The 13,319-nt window shown below is 33.7% G+C and overlaps 1 protein-coding gene across 4 annotated transcripts in view; it reads right to left on the bottom strand.

Moving 5' to 3' along the window:
- DPYD (dihydropyrimidine dehydrogenase) overlaps positions 1–13,319 on the bottom strand; it is an 844,474-nt gene that overhangs the window by 587,451 nt on the left and 243,704 nt on the right. For all 4 annotated transcript variants that reach the window (XM_054437947.2, XM_063652706.1, XM_063652704.1 and 1 more), the window contains one exon: positions 8,201–8,288. In XM_054437947.2, the coding sequence (XP_054293922.1) occupies positions 8,201–8,288 (88 nt within the window). The remainder of the gene's footprint in view (positions 1–8,200; positions 8,289–13,319) is intronic.

Below are 13,319 nucleotides of genomic sequence, written 5' to 3'. Positions count from 1 at the left end.
AATTCCTCCATGTCTCCATCCAAAGAAATACAAAGAAGATAAACACAAAGAAGGTAAATGCAAAGAAGATAAAATATTTTAAAATATAATGTGTTTTATAAAAGGTTTTTTTAAAATAAAAAGAATATAAGCTATATAATGTTAAAATAACCCTAGTGATTAATAAATTATCTCCTTTTTTACAATAATATGGAAGACATAGTGAGTTAATAGGGTTAATTAGAGTTAATAATTAATTAATCAATATTTCAACAGATATTTATTGATCATCTACAACATGTAAAGACTTCTACCAGTAGAAAAAGCCATGATTTTAAAAAATACTTCCTTATATCATCATCTTCATCACAAAACGCTCATTAAATACCCTAGCGAGTACTACCATTAAAAATTAACCAAAAATACTTAAAGAAAATATCTGATATTCAGCACAGTAATGTAATACTTGACATAATTATAAGGCATCAAAGTAGGAATGACTTAAGAGTGCCTTTGAGTCATTAATCAGAACTAACGAATATGTCTTTGCATTTTGTCAAAAACAAAAAAAGATAAAAGAGGATGCTTGGAAAGATCCATGAATTTTAAGCAGTGAAGTAATCAAGTATAAACTCAAAATTTCTCAACAAGTTATTACATTGCTTTTCATTTCTTCCATTGTTTCCTTTTTTTCTTTTTCCAATTACTTAACTTCAAAAAACTTTATTGATGTATTATGAGTTAAGAAATGTGCTGAAATTATGCAATTCAAGGATAAAAACCAACACCAACTCTCATAAATGTTTAATATACTGTGTTTGTGTGGGTGACAGGGGAGGGATATATGCACACAACCAAAAATGACAAAAGGAAAACTATATTCTTTACTATAAATGACATATATTTCATTATATATGAACACAGAATAAACTTTTCTTTTCTTTTGCCTTTTTGTCTTCTCTTCTTTTTATTTAATTTATTTATTTTTATGTATGTATTTTTTTTTTTTTTTTGAGATGGTGCCTCACTCTGTCATCCAAGCTGGAGTGCAGTGGAACCATCTCACCTCACTGCAACCTCCCCTTCCCATGCTCATCTCCCATAATCAAACTATTTAGGAATCAGTGGCAGTTTGGTGAGCTTGGAATCAGAACAAGAAGATTCAGAGGTCTCTAAAATAGACTTCTCTGTCTATCTTACGACCTGGGCTCAAAGAACTCCCCGTTCATTGATTCAGGTGCCTTAAAAGAGACACTGTCAATATTGCTGATATTTCTGCAGGTTCCTTTTCTTCCTCAATACTTCTAAAGATGACCAGCCCCCATTGCCTGCTTCTGCAGATTAATACGTGCTTTCTATAGATATATTAATATGATCAAAGAATAATTGCCCTACATCTATTTTATCTCTTTCTGGGGCTTTGCATGAACTCATTAAGTAATGATTTAATGAACTCTCAGCTGGAATTCTATTTCCCTCATTTCCAAATTCTTGGGAGCCATTTTACAATTATACCTAAGTACTTACAAGTGACACTAGATTAAACAATATTACAAATAAAAAAAGTGGATTGGCAAAATACTCAAGACTTGCTTTTTGCTTAAAATTAAGTCAGGTTTATTTTTTAAAATAATCTATTCATAGTTGTGGATAGTGACTAAACAATTTACATTTTTATCTGGGGACAGAAGTAAAGCAAATGGTCTAAAAACTTTATTGCATTTTCCTCTGAATAAATAGAAAGTACACACAACTATGTACAATTTAGAAATTCCTGATTAAGAAGCCAATTAAGAATAACTTTTATAGAGAAGAATTCTGGCTTTGTGAAGGCATGAGAGATTTAACTAAAGGCCACTCTAGCAAATTTAATACCACAATCTCTCAATGGATTTTTTAAATTATAATTATCTGTTGTCTGTTATAATATTTGGGAATCTTCACATTTAAAAAAATATTAATTTCTGATGGTAACTAAAAGAAAACCAATTTGTGATAACAATAAGAAAAATGAGGCTAAATATAAAGACTAATTCTTCTTGAGTATGAGCTTACCCTCTTCAAGAATCTTAAGTGAGATGCTGAAATGTAGAGAGAGTCATGTTGGCTTTGAGTCACAATTGAAGTATGGATATTTGCACTTGTTTTTTTTTTTGTTTTTTTTTTTTTTTTTACTTTCTTTATAAAACTCATTTTCCATGCTTCAGTTGCCATTTACTTCTTTTCTGTTACCTTTTATAGTCTTAATTTTCTTATCCATTAAAGAGTGTTCACAATATCGACCTCAAGGACCATTTTAAGAGTTAAAAGGATAGATCATGTTAAGAATTGAGCCTGGAATATTATTCACTATTACTGCTATTATTACCAATATCACCACTGCTAATATCACTAATTCCTACTTGTTTATTTCATTAATAATGTAATACCAAAATTATAATAATGTAAAATGTATTCCCCCTGGGTTTGGGCAATGTTATAATACACCAAAATTGCCAACTTTGTTAAGCAACCTATAAATTTACTTTATTTTGGAAAACAGTCAAAAGAGTTGCATTTTAAAATCAATAACTAAAAATATGTATAAAGTTCCTACTATGTACCAGCCACTTTGCTAGGCACCAAACATCTGTCAAAGAAGAAGGTAGACAGAATCTACAGTCTTTAAGAAGCTTAACTTCTAGACAGTCTTTAAGAAGCTTAACTTCTAGTGGTGGAAACAAACATGTAACTAGTCAATTATAATAAAGAAGGTGAAGAAGTGCTATACTACAGTAAAAAGTCCAATCTGAACATGTAGAAAGAGAGCAGGAACATACAGTTTGTGTGGGGCAGGGGGTGAGGAAGATGATTCATTAATCTAGGCTAAAGTATGAAGGTAGGGAGTAGATCATCACAAGTAAAATAATTGTATCAAATAGAAAAAAAGCATCGAAGTCAAGAACACAAATACGAAAATAAAGATAGCTCTAGGCCCATGTCCAAAACTTGAGGTTAAAAAACTTCAGATAAGGTAAAACTAAAAACAGTTCAGAATGGCTGAATCACATAATTTAATAGGAGAAGTGATTACAGACATAGCTGTGACCAAATCAAGAAGAGCCTTGAAAACCTTTGTGGGGACTTTTCTTTATCCGGAAGGAAATATGGAGCTATGGAAGAGTTTTAGTGAGGAATAATGATCAGATCTGATTTCAGCATGATTACTACTTTTGTTGTGTGAACAGTGGTGGCCAAAGAGACTGGTCGAGGCCACAGCAGTATTCCAGTGGCATTAAGTGAGGGGAGTGGTGGTAGCAAGAAGTAAGTCTAAGGAAAATCTTTTGGGTGGACACAAGTAAAGCACTTGGTGTTGAAAAGGTGACTATTCATCTCTACAACACCTTCCTGTAGTTCCTGTTTCATAGTGTCTACTGTGACTATTATAATGGATTTCACTGCATTTTCCCTTTAACCCCTTCTTTCTCATGCATTCTAAAAACAAAAATTCAAAGAAAGAAAAACTTGGCAGAAGAATATATAAAGTTTGATCAGTTACCTAAATGTGTCTTACTGGATGTTCTTTCCTTTGCATGCTTGTTTAACCTTTTTGGCACTATCATGTTTTATGAGGCTATGAGATGAAAATTATCAGAAGTTGGACAATCAGAAAGAGAAAAAGAAATGGGCTTCTTTAAAACAAAGACCAAGGGTCTGTCTCTTCAGTTATCTGTAACAGTGATTCTTAAACCTGGCTCTAGAATAAAATTACCCACAGAACTTTAAAAAAAAAAAAAAAAAAAGGAACTATACCCATGTCCAGCCCGTCTACCTCACTACGTCCCACTCCTGAAATTGTGCAATATGGTTGTTCTTTTTGAATGTCTTACGATATTTCTGACTCAATTTAATACCAACCTAAACAATGAATTCAGATTTCTTTATTGTTTTTTAAATTCTTAGCACAGTGTTTGGGACAGTGATTGTAGTAATTCAATACTTATTTAACTCACTAATAGCTACTTATTGATAGGTGTTGAGTATACTATGGGAAAAAGGTGTTTAGTCCATCAGAGTCCTTACATTGTATAGCATTGGCTATCAAACTTTAACTAGAGCCACATTTAAAAACTACATTTTATTTTAATGCAGTGTGAATGTGCAAGCACACACATCAAACACACAAACACACAGCTGAAAAACATTTTTCGCAAAATAACACTTGCCCTAACCATAGCCAACACACTTTGATATGTTTTATTCTATTATTTTCTGGTTATTTTTATAAAATAAAAAGGAAGAAACAATGGTTGTAACCTATTATGTCAATTTCAATACCAAACAAAGAGAGCCATCCAATATTTTTTAAAAGCCTTGTACAGTAGATGTTCCAATTCTACTTCTCAATATTTTCAGTAACATGCTGTCCAGGTGCTTTGATTTCAGTAAAACTACCAAAATTTTAGAGTCTTTAACAAAGACTCAATTATTGTGACCATAACAGACTAATTTTGAATAACACATAGGGCTTTATCTCAGTACTTAGAAGAAGCTAAACTTCTCATGGTTCAAGAGACATAAGTCTTTAGAAGTAACAATGATGTACATTCAATGAGATAATTTCCTTGGACTCTGGTAGTATTAGTTAGAGAAAACTCTAAAAGTGAGAGACTTTTCACGAGCAATATCACACACTATAGTTAAAATCAGGAAACATGTGAACAGACTTATCTTAATACAACAGGCTTAATGAACTATTTTCATTATGTCATAGTTAATTAAAAATATTTTTAATTTTACATAATCTAACATAGAATAAGATGGTAGTTATAAATACACAAGATTAATAACTATGGCATTTCCAACTACAGAAAGATAAAGTATCTCTTTTTTCTTTTTCTTTTTTTTTTTTAGATGGAGTCTCGCTCTGTCGGGAGGCTAGAGTGCAGTGGTGAGATCTCGGCTCACTGCAACCTCCGCCTCCCAGGTTCAAGCAATTCTCCTGCCTCAGCCTCCCAAGTAGCTGGGATTACAGATGCACACACCACCACACCCAGCTAATTTTTGTATTTTTAGTAGAGACGGGGTTTCACCATGTTGGCCAGGATGGTCTTGATCTCTTGACCTCGTGATCCACCCGCCTCGGCCTCCCAAAGTACTGGGATTACAGGTGTGAGCTACCACACCTGGCCTAGCATCTCCATTTTTAAAAACTACCTATGTAACCAACATGTATGCACCAGGTACTAAGAGTGTTTTCTTTGCTACTAAGTACTTTACTGATCTCCTGTGTCAAATACTAATGATGATGCACACCTGTAACAGAGACTTTCATTTCTATCCTCTCTCAATATCTGTCATTCCCTTTCCCTATGATTCTAGATGTTTGATGGGGATTATGTCCACCCAGCAAAAGGCAATACTTCCCAGCACCCTCTGCTGTTGCCATGCTTATATGTTCAGGTTACAGACAATGAGATGAAAGAAGAATTGATTTGTGTAACTTCTGGCTCATAAATATAAGACTGAAGGAGCTGCTTCCCTCTTTCCCACTTCTATTAGCATGAATGTGAACGTGGTAACTACCCATAGACCAAAGACGGAATTCAGGTTTGAAAATGGCTTACATTGTTACATGAGAAAGAACTAAACATTTATATTGTTTTACCCTCTATTGTTTTCTGAAAGTGCCCAAACATATATCCTAAATAATATGGAATTCCTATTCTACATTTCCTCCTACAAAATCAGTGAGAAACGGTAGATAAAATAAGTGAGTAAAGTTTAATTACAATATGGAAGCAAGGTTAATGAACAAAAACATGTAATGTTGTGTGGCTGTCCAAGTAACTGACAGTTATATGGTAATACAAAGGTCATAAATTCCCAAATCGACACTCATGAGTGTCAAATAAACATTTCCTAGAGAATACGGCTACTTGTCTTCCACAGACTGGAGCTTTTCTTTTTGACATGATGAAATTTTTCTTGTATATGTTTCATACAAAATACTGAAATAGAGCATAACTGCATTCCTCACATCACTACACCAAAATGTCAAAGATTCATTTCTCAGCATGAAAATGCACAGCACATAAATATGAAAGGACTCTACATTCTAAATGCTGTATTCACACCTCAGTGCAGAGTCAAATGGAGACAACTGTATTGTGAACCAGTACAGCATTATCAAATAATATACTTAAGGGGACTTAATATAATAAAATTAAATTAAAAAGCTGAAACACTATTGATTATTTCAGTTGGAAGGTGTTTCATGGTTATAACTACTCAGAGTGATGAACAATTTAATTATTCCAAATTTTTGGAATAATTTGCTTCTTATGTAATTAATTTGGATATTTCAATGTATTGGTTATGTTATTGGTCCATATTTCTTCAGTACAAAGATTCTTTGTGGACGAAGTTCCTACAGATACATGTATTAATAATTGTGTTAGTATATACTCAAATAATGGAAAATGTATCTTTTAGTATATTGGTGAATCTCAAATAGTTATTTGATAACATTATCAGTATTGCAGACCTAAAGCCTGATGAGATTTTCCACTTACTACTGACCAAGCATTTTTGATCATGTGTATACTGACAGTAATTGGAACTTACAGACACCTGCCCAATTTCTTTACATTAAATTCTCAATACAAATGTAATGTTGAAAAGTAAAGCTGAAGTCAAATATAGTATGCCTAAAAATAGAACCTAGGGAAAATATCAGATCTTGCCTCCTTCCTACTTTTGATATACACAATAAATATAACATTGTAATTAAGATCATATAGACAGATACTAACGACAATGGCACCCAAAATTTTCTGAAAGGAAGGAGGTTCAGTTGAGACATTTAGGAGCTAGAAGACAGTGCAAATTTATATTGCTTTCCATAATTTTTCACCTAAATAAAGGGGCTGACAGGCATTGCCTTAGAAATGGCATTTTGATAAGAAAAGTTTAGTAGACAAAGCATTAATGATGACTGCACTCCAGAAAGGCAAAGAAAAAGGACAGCGGCAAAACAAACATTACTCAGTGTGTGATCACTTAAAGAGATGATATTATTTAGAACTTCATATTCTGAGTGTGAACTGCCGAAGAGACAGAGAAAGTAAAATACAAGACGATGAGTTTATATTAAAAATGAGTAAGAATTTAACGCAGTGGTCCCCAACCTTTTTGGCACCAAGGACCAGTTTCATGGAAGAAAATTTTTCCATGGACCGGGCTGGAGAAAGAGGATGGTATCAGGATGAAACTGTTCCACCTCAGATCATCAGGCATTAGTTTTAGATTCTCATAAGGAGCATGCAACTTAGATCCTTCGCATGCCCACTTCACAATAGAGTTTGCACTCCTATGAGAATCTAATGCCATTAGATTCTAATCTAATCTAATGCTGATCTGACAGGATGCAGAGCTCAGGCAGTAATGCTTGCTTGCCCACTATTCACCTCCTGCTGTGTGGCCAGGTTCCTAACAGTACAGTACTAGTTTGTGGCCCCGAGTTTGGGGACCCCGATTTAACATACTCAGTTTATATGCCGTAATTGCCCATAGTACAAATCATATCAGATAATGAATATGACATTCATGAGGCAAAGACTAAGTCAAGCCAACTTACTTGTTCTCTCTGCTCTCTCAGTAAATACTAAGTGGAAGAAAAATGTTAGAAAACTCATTCTCCGTAACATATTTAGGCAAAATATGAGAAAACAGTATACATTGAGTGCCTCAGGAGTAATACACTGTCTATGGGACTTTCAGAACACTGATGGAACATTTAAAAAATTCAACCAAATAAGAAAAGTCTTTAGAAAATTTTGAAAAATGAACAGCAAAGGGAACGAGCCAACTCCATCCTTTATTATCACTTTAATCAATTGTTTTTATCATAAAAAGAAAGCTACAGCCTCTAGACAGATTCTGAGTTTCTGGTGGTATGACTTGAAAATATTTTCTTCCTAGAGATTCTCACTGGTGATGATGGTGTGGTGAAAGAATGGGAAGATAAACATCTTCCCAAAATCTCTCCATAATTAAGGTGAAACAGCACTCCTACTTATAAAATAGAAATTTAGTTACTTGGCCAACCATTTCTATCTGTTATTCCCTGAACAAATATAACTTTCATCATGAAAATGTCTGAAGGCAGTCATTCTTCTGGATATTGCTAGGAAATAAAAAATACATTATAAATAAATATATTTAAGAGTAAACTACTCACCTATTCCAATGAAAGCAGCTTTGTAGCCTTTTTCTTTCAAAGTGCTAAGAGTCATTTCATTCACTGAAAGGCTTTTACCACAAATTATCTATAAGAAACAATATTTTGCATAAGGAAATTTGGCATATGATTAATTAAAATCTTAATATTTAACATCAAAAAGAATGAAAAGTCAGCCAAAAATTCTATGAGATAAAAAATGTGACAACATTTTTGTCTTTTAGTATATAGGTTTACATACACAAAATAGTATACAAATAGAACAGGAACATGTTTCTATTAAGGGCTAAATGCAGAAGAAAAGCCAGTGTCATTAAAACCATCAGTAAACTTCCATAGCTTGCATAATATGTTCAAAGCACGATGTGGGGCATTTAAATAATAAGATGATAAATAAGACACATTTCCAACATCAACGTACAGTCAAGTAGGGGCAAAAGATATACACAAATACATATAACATAAAACAGGCTATGATCACTGCATGTGTATGAGAGTTCAGAGGCTGGGGAAAGTCATTTTAGCTAAACTTAGAAGGTTGAGAATACAGAGAAGTGGGATTTCAATAGGGCCTTTAAAAGGAAAAGACAGGATTTTGATAAGGGACATTGTCAAGGGAAAATGAATAAAGTCAGGAAGCAGAGGGTAGTCATCCCTAGTAAAAGTCACAATACTTGGTCAGTTACCAGACATGGGACAATTTTCACTTCTGGAACCTGCTGACCATGGAGGTGTCAGTGTCCCTAAGAAGAAAGACCCTGAAACATCCCTACAAGTAAATACTGTGATTCCCCTAGTCCTTTCCCAAAAGAAACTATGGTCATTTATCCAAGCAACTAAGCCCTGGAAAAAGGGGAATGATCAGACATTTCAAGGACTATTAAGCACTGGTTCTTCAGTAACACTGATACTTGGAAGCATAAGAGTGGGTACTTACAGGGTGAGGTAAAAAATGGAGCCTGACTGAAGTCTAGTTCACAGTGGGTCCACTGAAACCACAACTCAGTCAGTGATCGTTCTCCTAGTCTCTAAGAGCATAATTCAAATTGTTACACTTGTCAATTGAAGTAATCCCTACATTGGGTCTTTGGTCTGTGAAGTAAGAGCTATAAAAGCTATCATAGTTGGGAAGGCCACATGAAAATATCTGAAAATCCAGCCAAGAGAATAAATCAAAGATAATATCCTATCCTGGGTGCAATGGGATGGGGAGAGATGGTAGTGGTCCCTGTCATATCCCCATTTAATCCACCAGCCTGTCCCCTGCCAACACCAGAGAATTTCTGGAGGATGACTATAAATGTCTGCAGGCTTAACTAAAGAGTAGTCCTGATTGCAGTTTCTGTTACAGATGTGGTATTATAGCTAGAGAAGTTTTATAAGGCCACACATAGACTGCATGGGGCCATTGATTTGGCAAATGCATACTTCTTCCACTCCAATTAGAGAAGGAGATCAGAAATAGTTCAGAGTTACAGAGTATAGATAAGAATATTCATTTACAGTTTTGCCTCAGGGATATGTCAACTCTTTTAAGTAATAATATATGTAATATGAAGCGATTTGGACATCCCACAGAACGTCACAGTGATTCATTACATTGATGACATCAGGCAGATCAGACAGCATGAACAAGAGGTGGTGAGTATGATGGAAACTGTTAAAATATCTGCACTCCAGTGGGTGGAAGATGAACTCTATGATCAGGGACTGGCCTCTTGATTGAAGTTTAGAGATCCAGTTATCAAGTATGTGCCAGTAAGTCTCCTTGAAAGTAAAAGACAAATAGCTGCATCTCACATTTCCTGCCATATGGAAGGAAGCACAATGCCTGGTAGGTTTCTTTGTGTTCTGAAGGCAAAATGTTCCTAAAAGCAGTCTCTTAAGCTGAGTCATAGAAGAAGAGCAATGTATACCCATGAACTGGTCATTACAGCTACACTGAATAGTGCACCTAAGTGTAAAGCTCTCTTCTAAGTACTGCATATACTGACTCATTTAATCCCCACAGCAGCCCCATGAAGTGTTATCAGTATTTTCATTTTACAGATAATGATACTAAAGGACAAGAGAGCTTACATAACCTTTATTGCAGTCACATACATAGTCTAATTTCAGAGCCAACATGCATAATTGCTGTGCTCTTGTGCCTCTTGAAGTCAGAGGGCAGAGCTGGCACCATCCTCAAGGGCAAAGAACAGCATATTGTATGTGAAGACCTACTAAAAAGGTTGTGTTTCAGGAATATAAAGTGCAAAGCAAGCAATGGAGCAAGAAGTTGGAGAGGAGAAGATGACTGGAACTGGATCATAGAGGGCCATGTTTTGTCTTCCTAAAATAGTAATTCTGTTTTTATATTGGCAGATATGGTAACTGTCAGAAAATTTATAATAAGGGGACAACCAAGGTGAGATTAATAACGAATATTCAGAACTCCGGAATGTATCAAAAACATTAAACTGGAACATTAATTAAATATGTATTATTCAAAGCATTTTATAGTAAGTAATAGTGTTACTATTAGAATTAGTAGAATTCGATGCTATTAAAATTATCTAATAGTGAGGCTTTAGAACTTTAATTTATTCTAACTTTTAAATAATACATATTAAATTGAAAAAGAAAAATAATTTCACTGTTTGTTTTATGAATCAAATACCCTTCATACCAATATATAATGAAGGTTAGACATAAAAGAAAACACCAGGTCCAAACATTCTAATAGAATATTAGCAAACTGAGTAAGTATGCCATTTTCAAAGTTGAGCAGTGGAATGCCATGCCAATGAATTAATTGGCGGAGGTGATTCTCAAAATACTTAATCTTAGGTTTACTTTATTCAGTGCCTCTGCAGGAAGATTCAAGAAGACCTCCCAACCTTTTTGAGGTGGGTATTTGTGGGAGAAGGCACAATAGTTTAGTTTAATAGTGGCTTTTTGTGATTTATCAAAGAGGAATAAAGACATCCCAATTCTTCCACCACAGCAGAGTGAAAATGTCTTTGATTTTGTAATATGTAAGAAAGATGCTCATTCTGTATTTATACAGTCTGATTCTACTCTAATACACAATAGTGTGCAAATGGGGATGGAAACAGTTGAGTTTTCCTTTCGTGTATGGAAAGCTGCAAAGACGAGTATCTTGATCTTGGTGTGAATCTACTGGGATGGATACCAGCACGACTTGACTTTACCATGGACAGACATTGTGGGAAAGATGGAGGATGGTCATCACTGGGCAGCAGATCCCTGGTAGAAATGAGGACAAAGCCATAACAAGAACATTCCATGCAGTGACAGGCACAAGGCTTCCTTCCTTTTTGTGAATGGGAACCTATTCAAATTTCCCTTTCCTAAAAGCCTGAGGCCCCAAATATTTGCCATGCAAGAAATAATCTATTCTTAGAAAGAATTAGAAGAAAGATTCCTTGACAACAAAGGTAAAGCTTTGCTTACATTATGCCTTGGGAAATTGAAATGAAATGTGTGTTAATTAAAACTAGAATTGCAAGACAACTACAGCTATCAGGAACATCACGTTGGCTGATAAGCTACGAAATCTCAATGTTATTTGTTAAATAGATATGATGCTAGCAAAATCACATTATGGGCATTTTGTTTGGTGTTTTTGTTTCTTTATTCCTTGTATTTTTACATATGTAATATTTTCCATCTTGATTTTCTTAAATATGGTTAACAGTATATATTCTACCTTCCTCTAATGACTTTAGTAACATATTATTAGATATTTCCTACCTAAATTCGGAATACAAATTCAATCTATTTCAAGTTCAGTGTAACAGTCACTACTTTATTCCAGCAGTTCTGAATGTCATATACCCTGAGCCAAAGTTCCATCTAATAGTCTCTTAGGGATTTGATGAAAACTTTCTTTATATACTATAATACATATTCATACACATAGTAACATTTATTATGCAGGATAAAGGCTTACAACTTTTTTTGTGGAGTATAAATCTTCAAATAAAATAGGTGATGCCCATTATTTTTAAAAATCAAATAAAAACATACATACTCTTCACAGTTTTCTAATAGAAAATTTGGTTAAATAGACGAAATATTTCCAGATGCTCTAAGATAGAAAATAAAATGAAGAAATTTTGAAAGTATTTAGCTATCTTTAGAAATGAAAATTATTTATTAGCTATTAGTGTACAAGTTTCTATCCTTGTGGGAGAGAAATAATACGATTTTATATTTATTTTCTAATACTACCTCATAATCACAGATATTCTTGGTTCAAATAACCATAGTGAAAAAGAAGATGTTATAAGAGTTTATTAAGAAAAAGATAATACCTCTATTAGATATTTCATCTCAAACTATGAAGCAGAAGAAATGTATAAAAATTACAAATTAAGGTAATCAATTAGAATTCTATCAGAATACTTTGGGAAATGACAAATATACATATTTTAAATATGCAAAAATGCAATATCTTCATTCATATTTTATACTTTTAACTTTGAAAAATTAGGATATAAAGACCATGAAACAAAAATACGTATTTCTATTTAAATTCTGAGTTGCATTACAAAAAAAAGTATAAATAAACATCAGCTAAGAAGCCATTTCTCCTAAAGGGAATACACAATGTTATTACACTATAAATGATCCTTTGGTGTAAAATCAATTGAGAGTATGCTTGATAAAAAAAATGCAAATATGGCTAATAAAGTGAAAAAATAATGAATTCTATCACAAGAATACAGAAGCAAATGAAAATACTATCCTACATAACTGTTGTCTACACGGGGAAAAAAAACCTACTTTCTGAAGAAAAATAAAAATAACAAAATAATGAAAACACACGGATGCTGACAAAGATTTTTCTGAAACTAATAACTTTAAATGTTTTCATTATTCAATCTATAAAATGAAAATGAAGTAAGTTTACAACTCAAGATTTTAAAGCAAATAACAAATAAGTCCCACTCTGATCTTGCTTATTTCTTGCCTTCTGCTAGATTTGTGGCTATTTTGCTCTTGCTTGTCTAGTTCTTTTAGTTGTTATGGTAGGGTGTCAATTTGAGACCTTTCTAGCTTTCTGAAGTGGCATTTAGCGCTGTAAATTTCCCTCTTAACACTGCTTTAGCAG

This window comes from Pongo pygmaeus, chromosome 1 (assembly GCF_028885625.2).
Source record: "Pongo pygmaeus isolate AG05252 chromosome 1, NHGRI_mPonPyg2-v2.0_pri, whole genome shotgun sequence".
NCBI classification, from domain to species: Eukaryota; Metazoa; Chordata; class Mammalia; order Primates; family Hominidae; genus Pongo; species Pongo pygmaeus.
The sequence above is the reverse complement of the archived record's forward strand: the minus strand, read 5'-3'. Positions and strand labels throughout refer to the sequence as shown.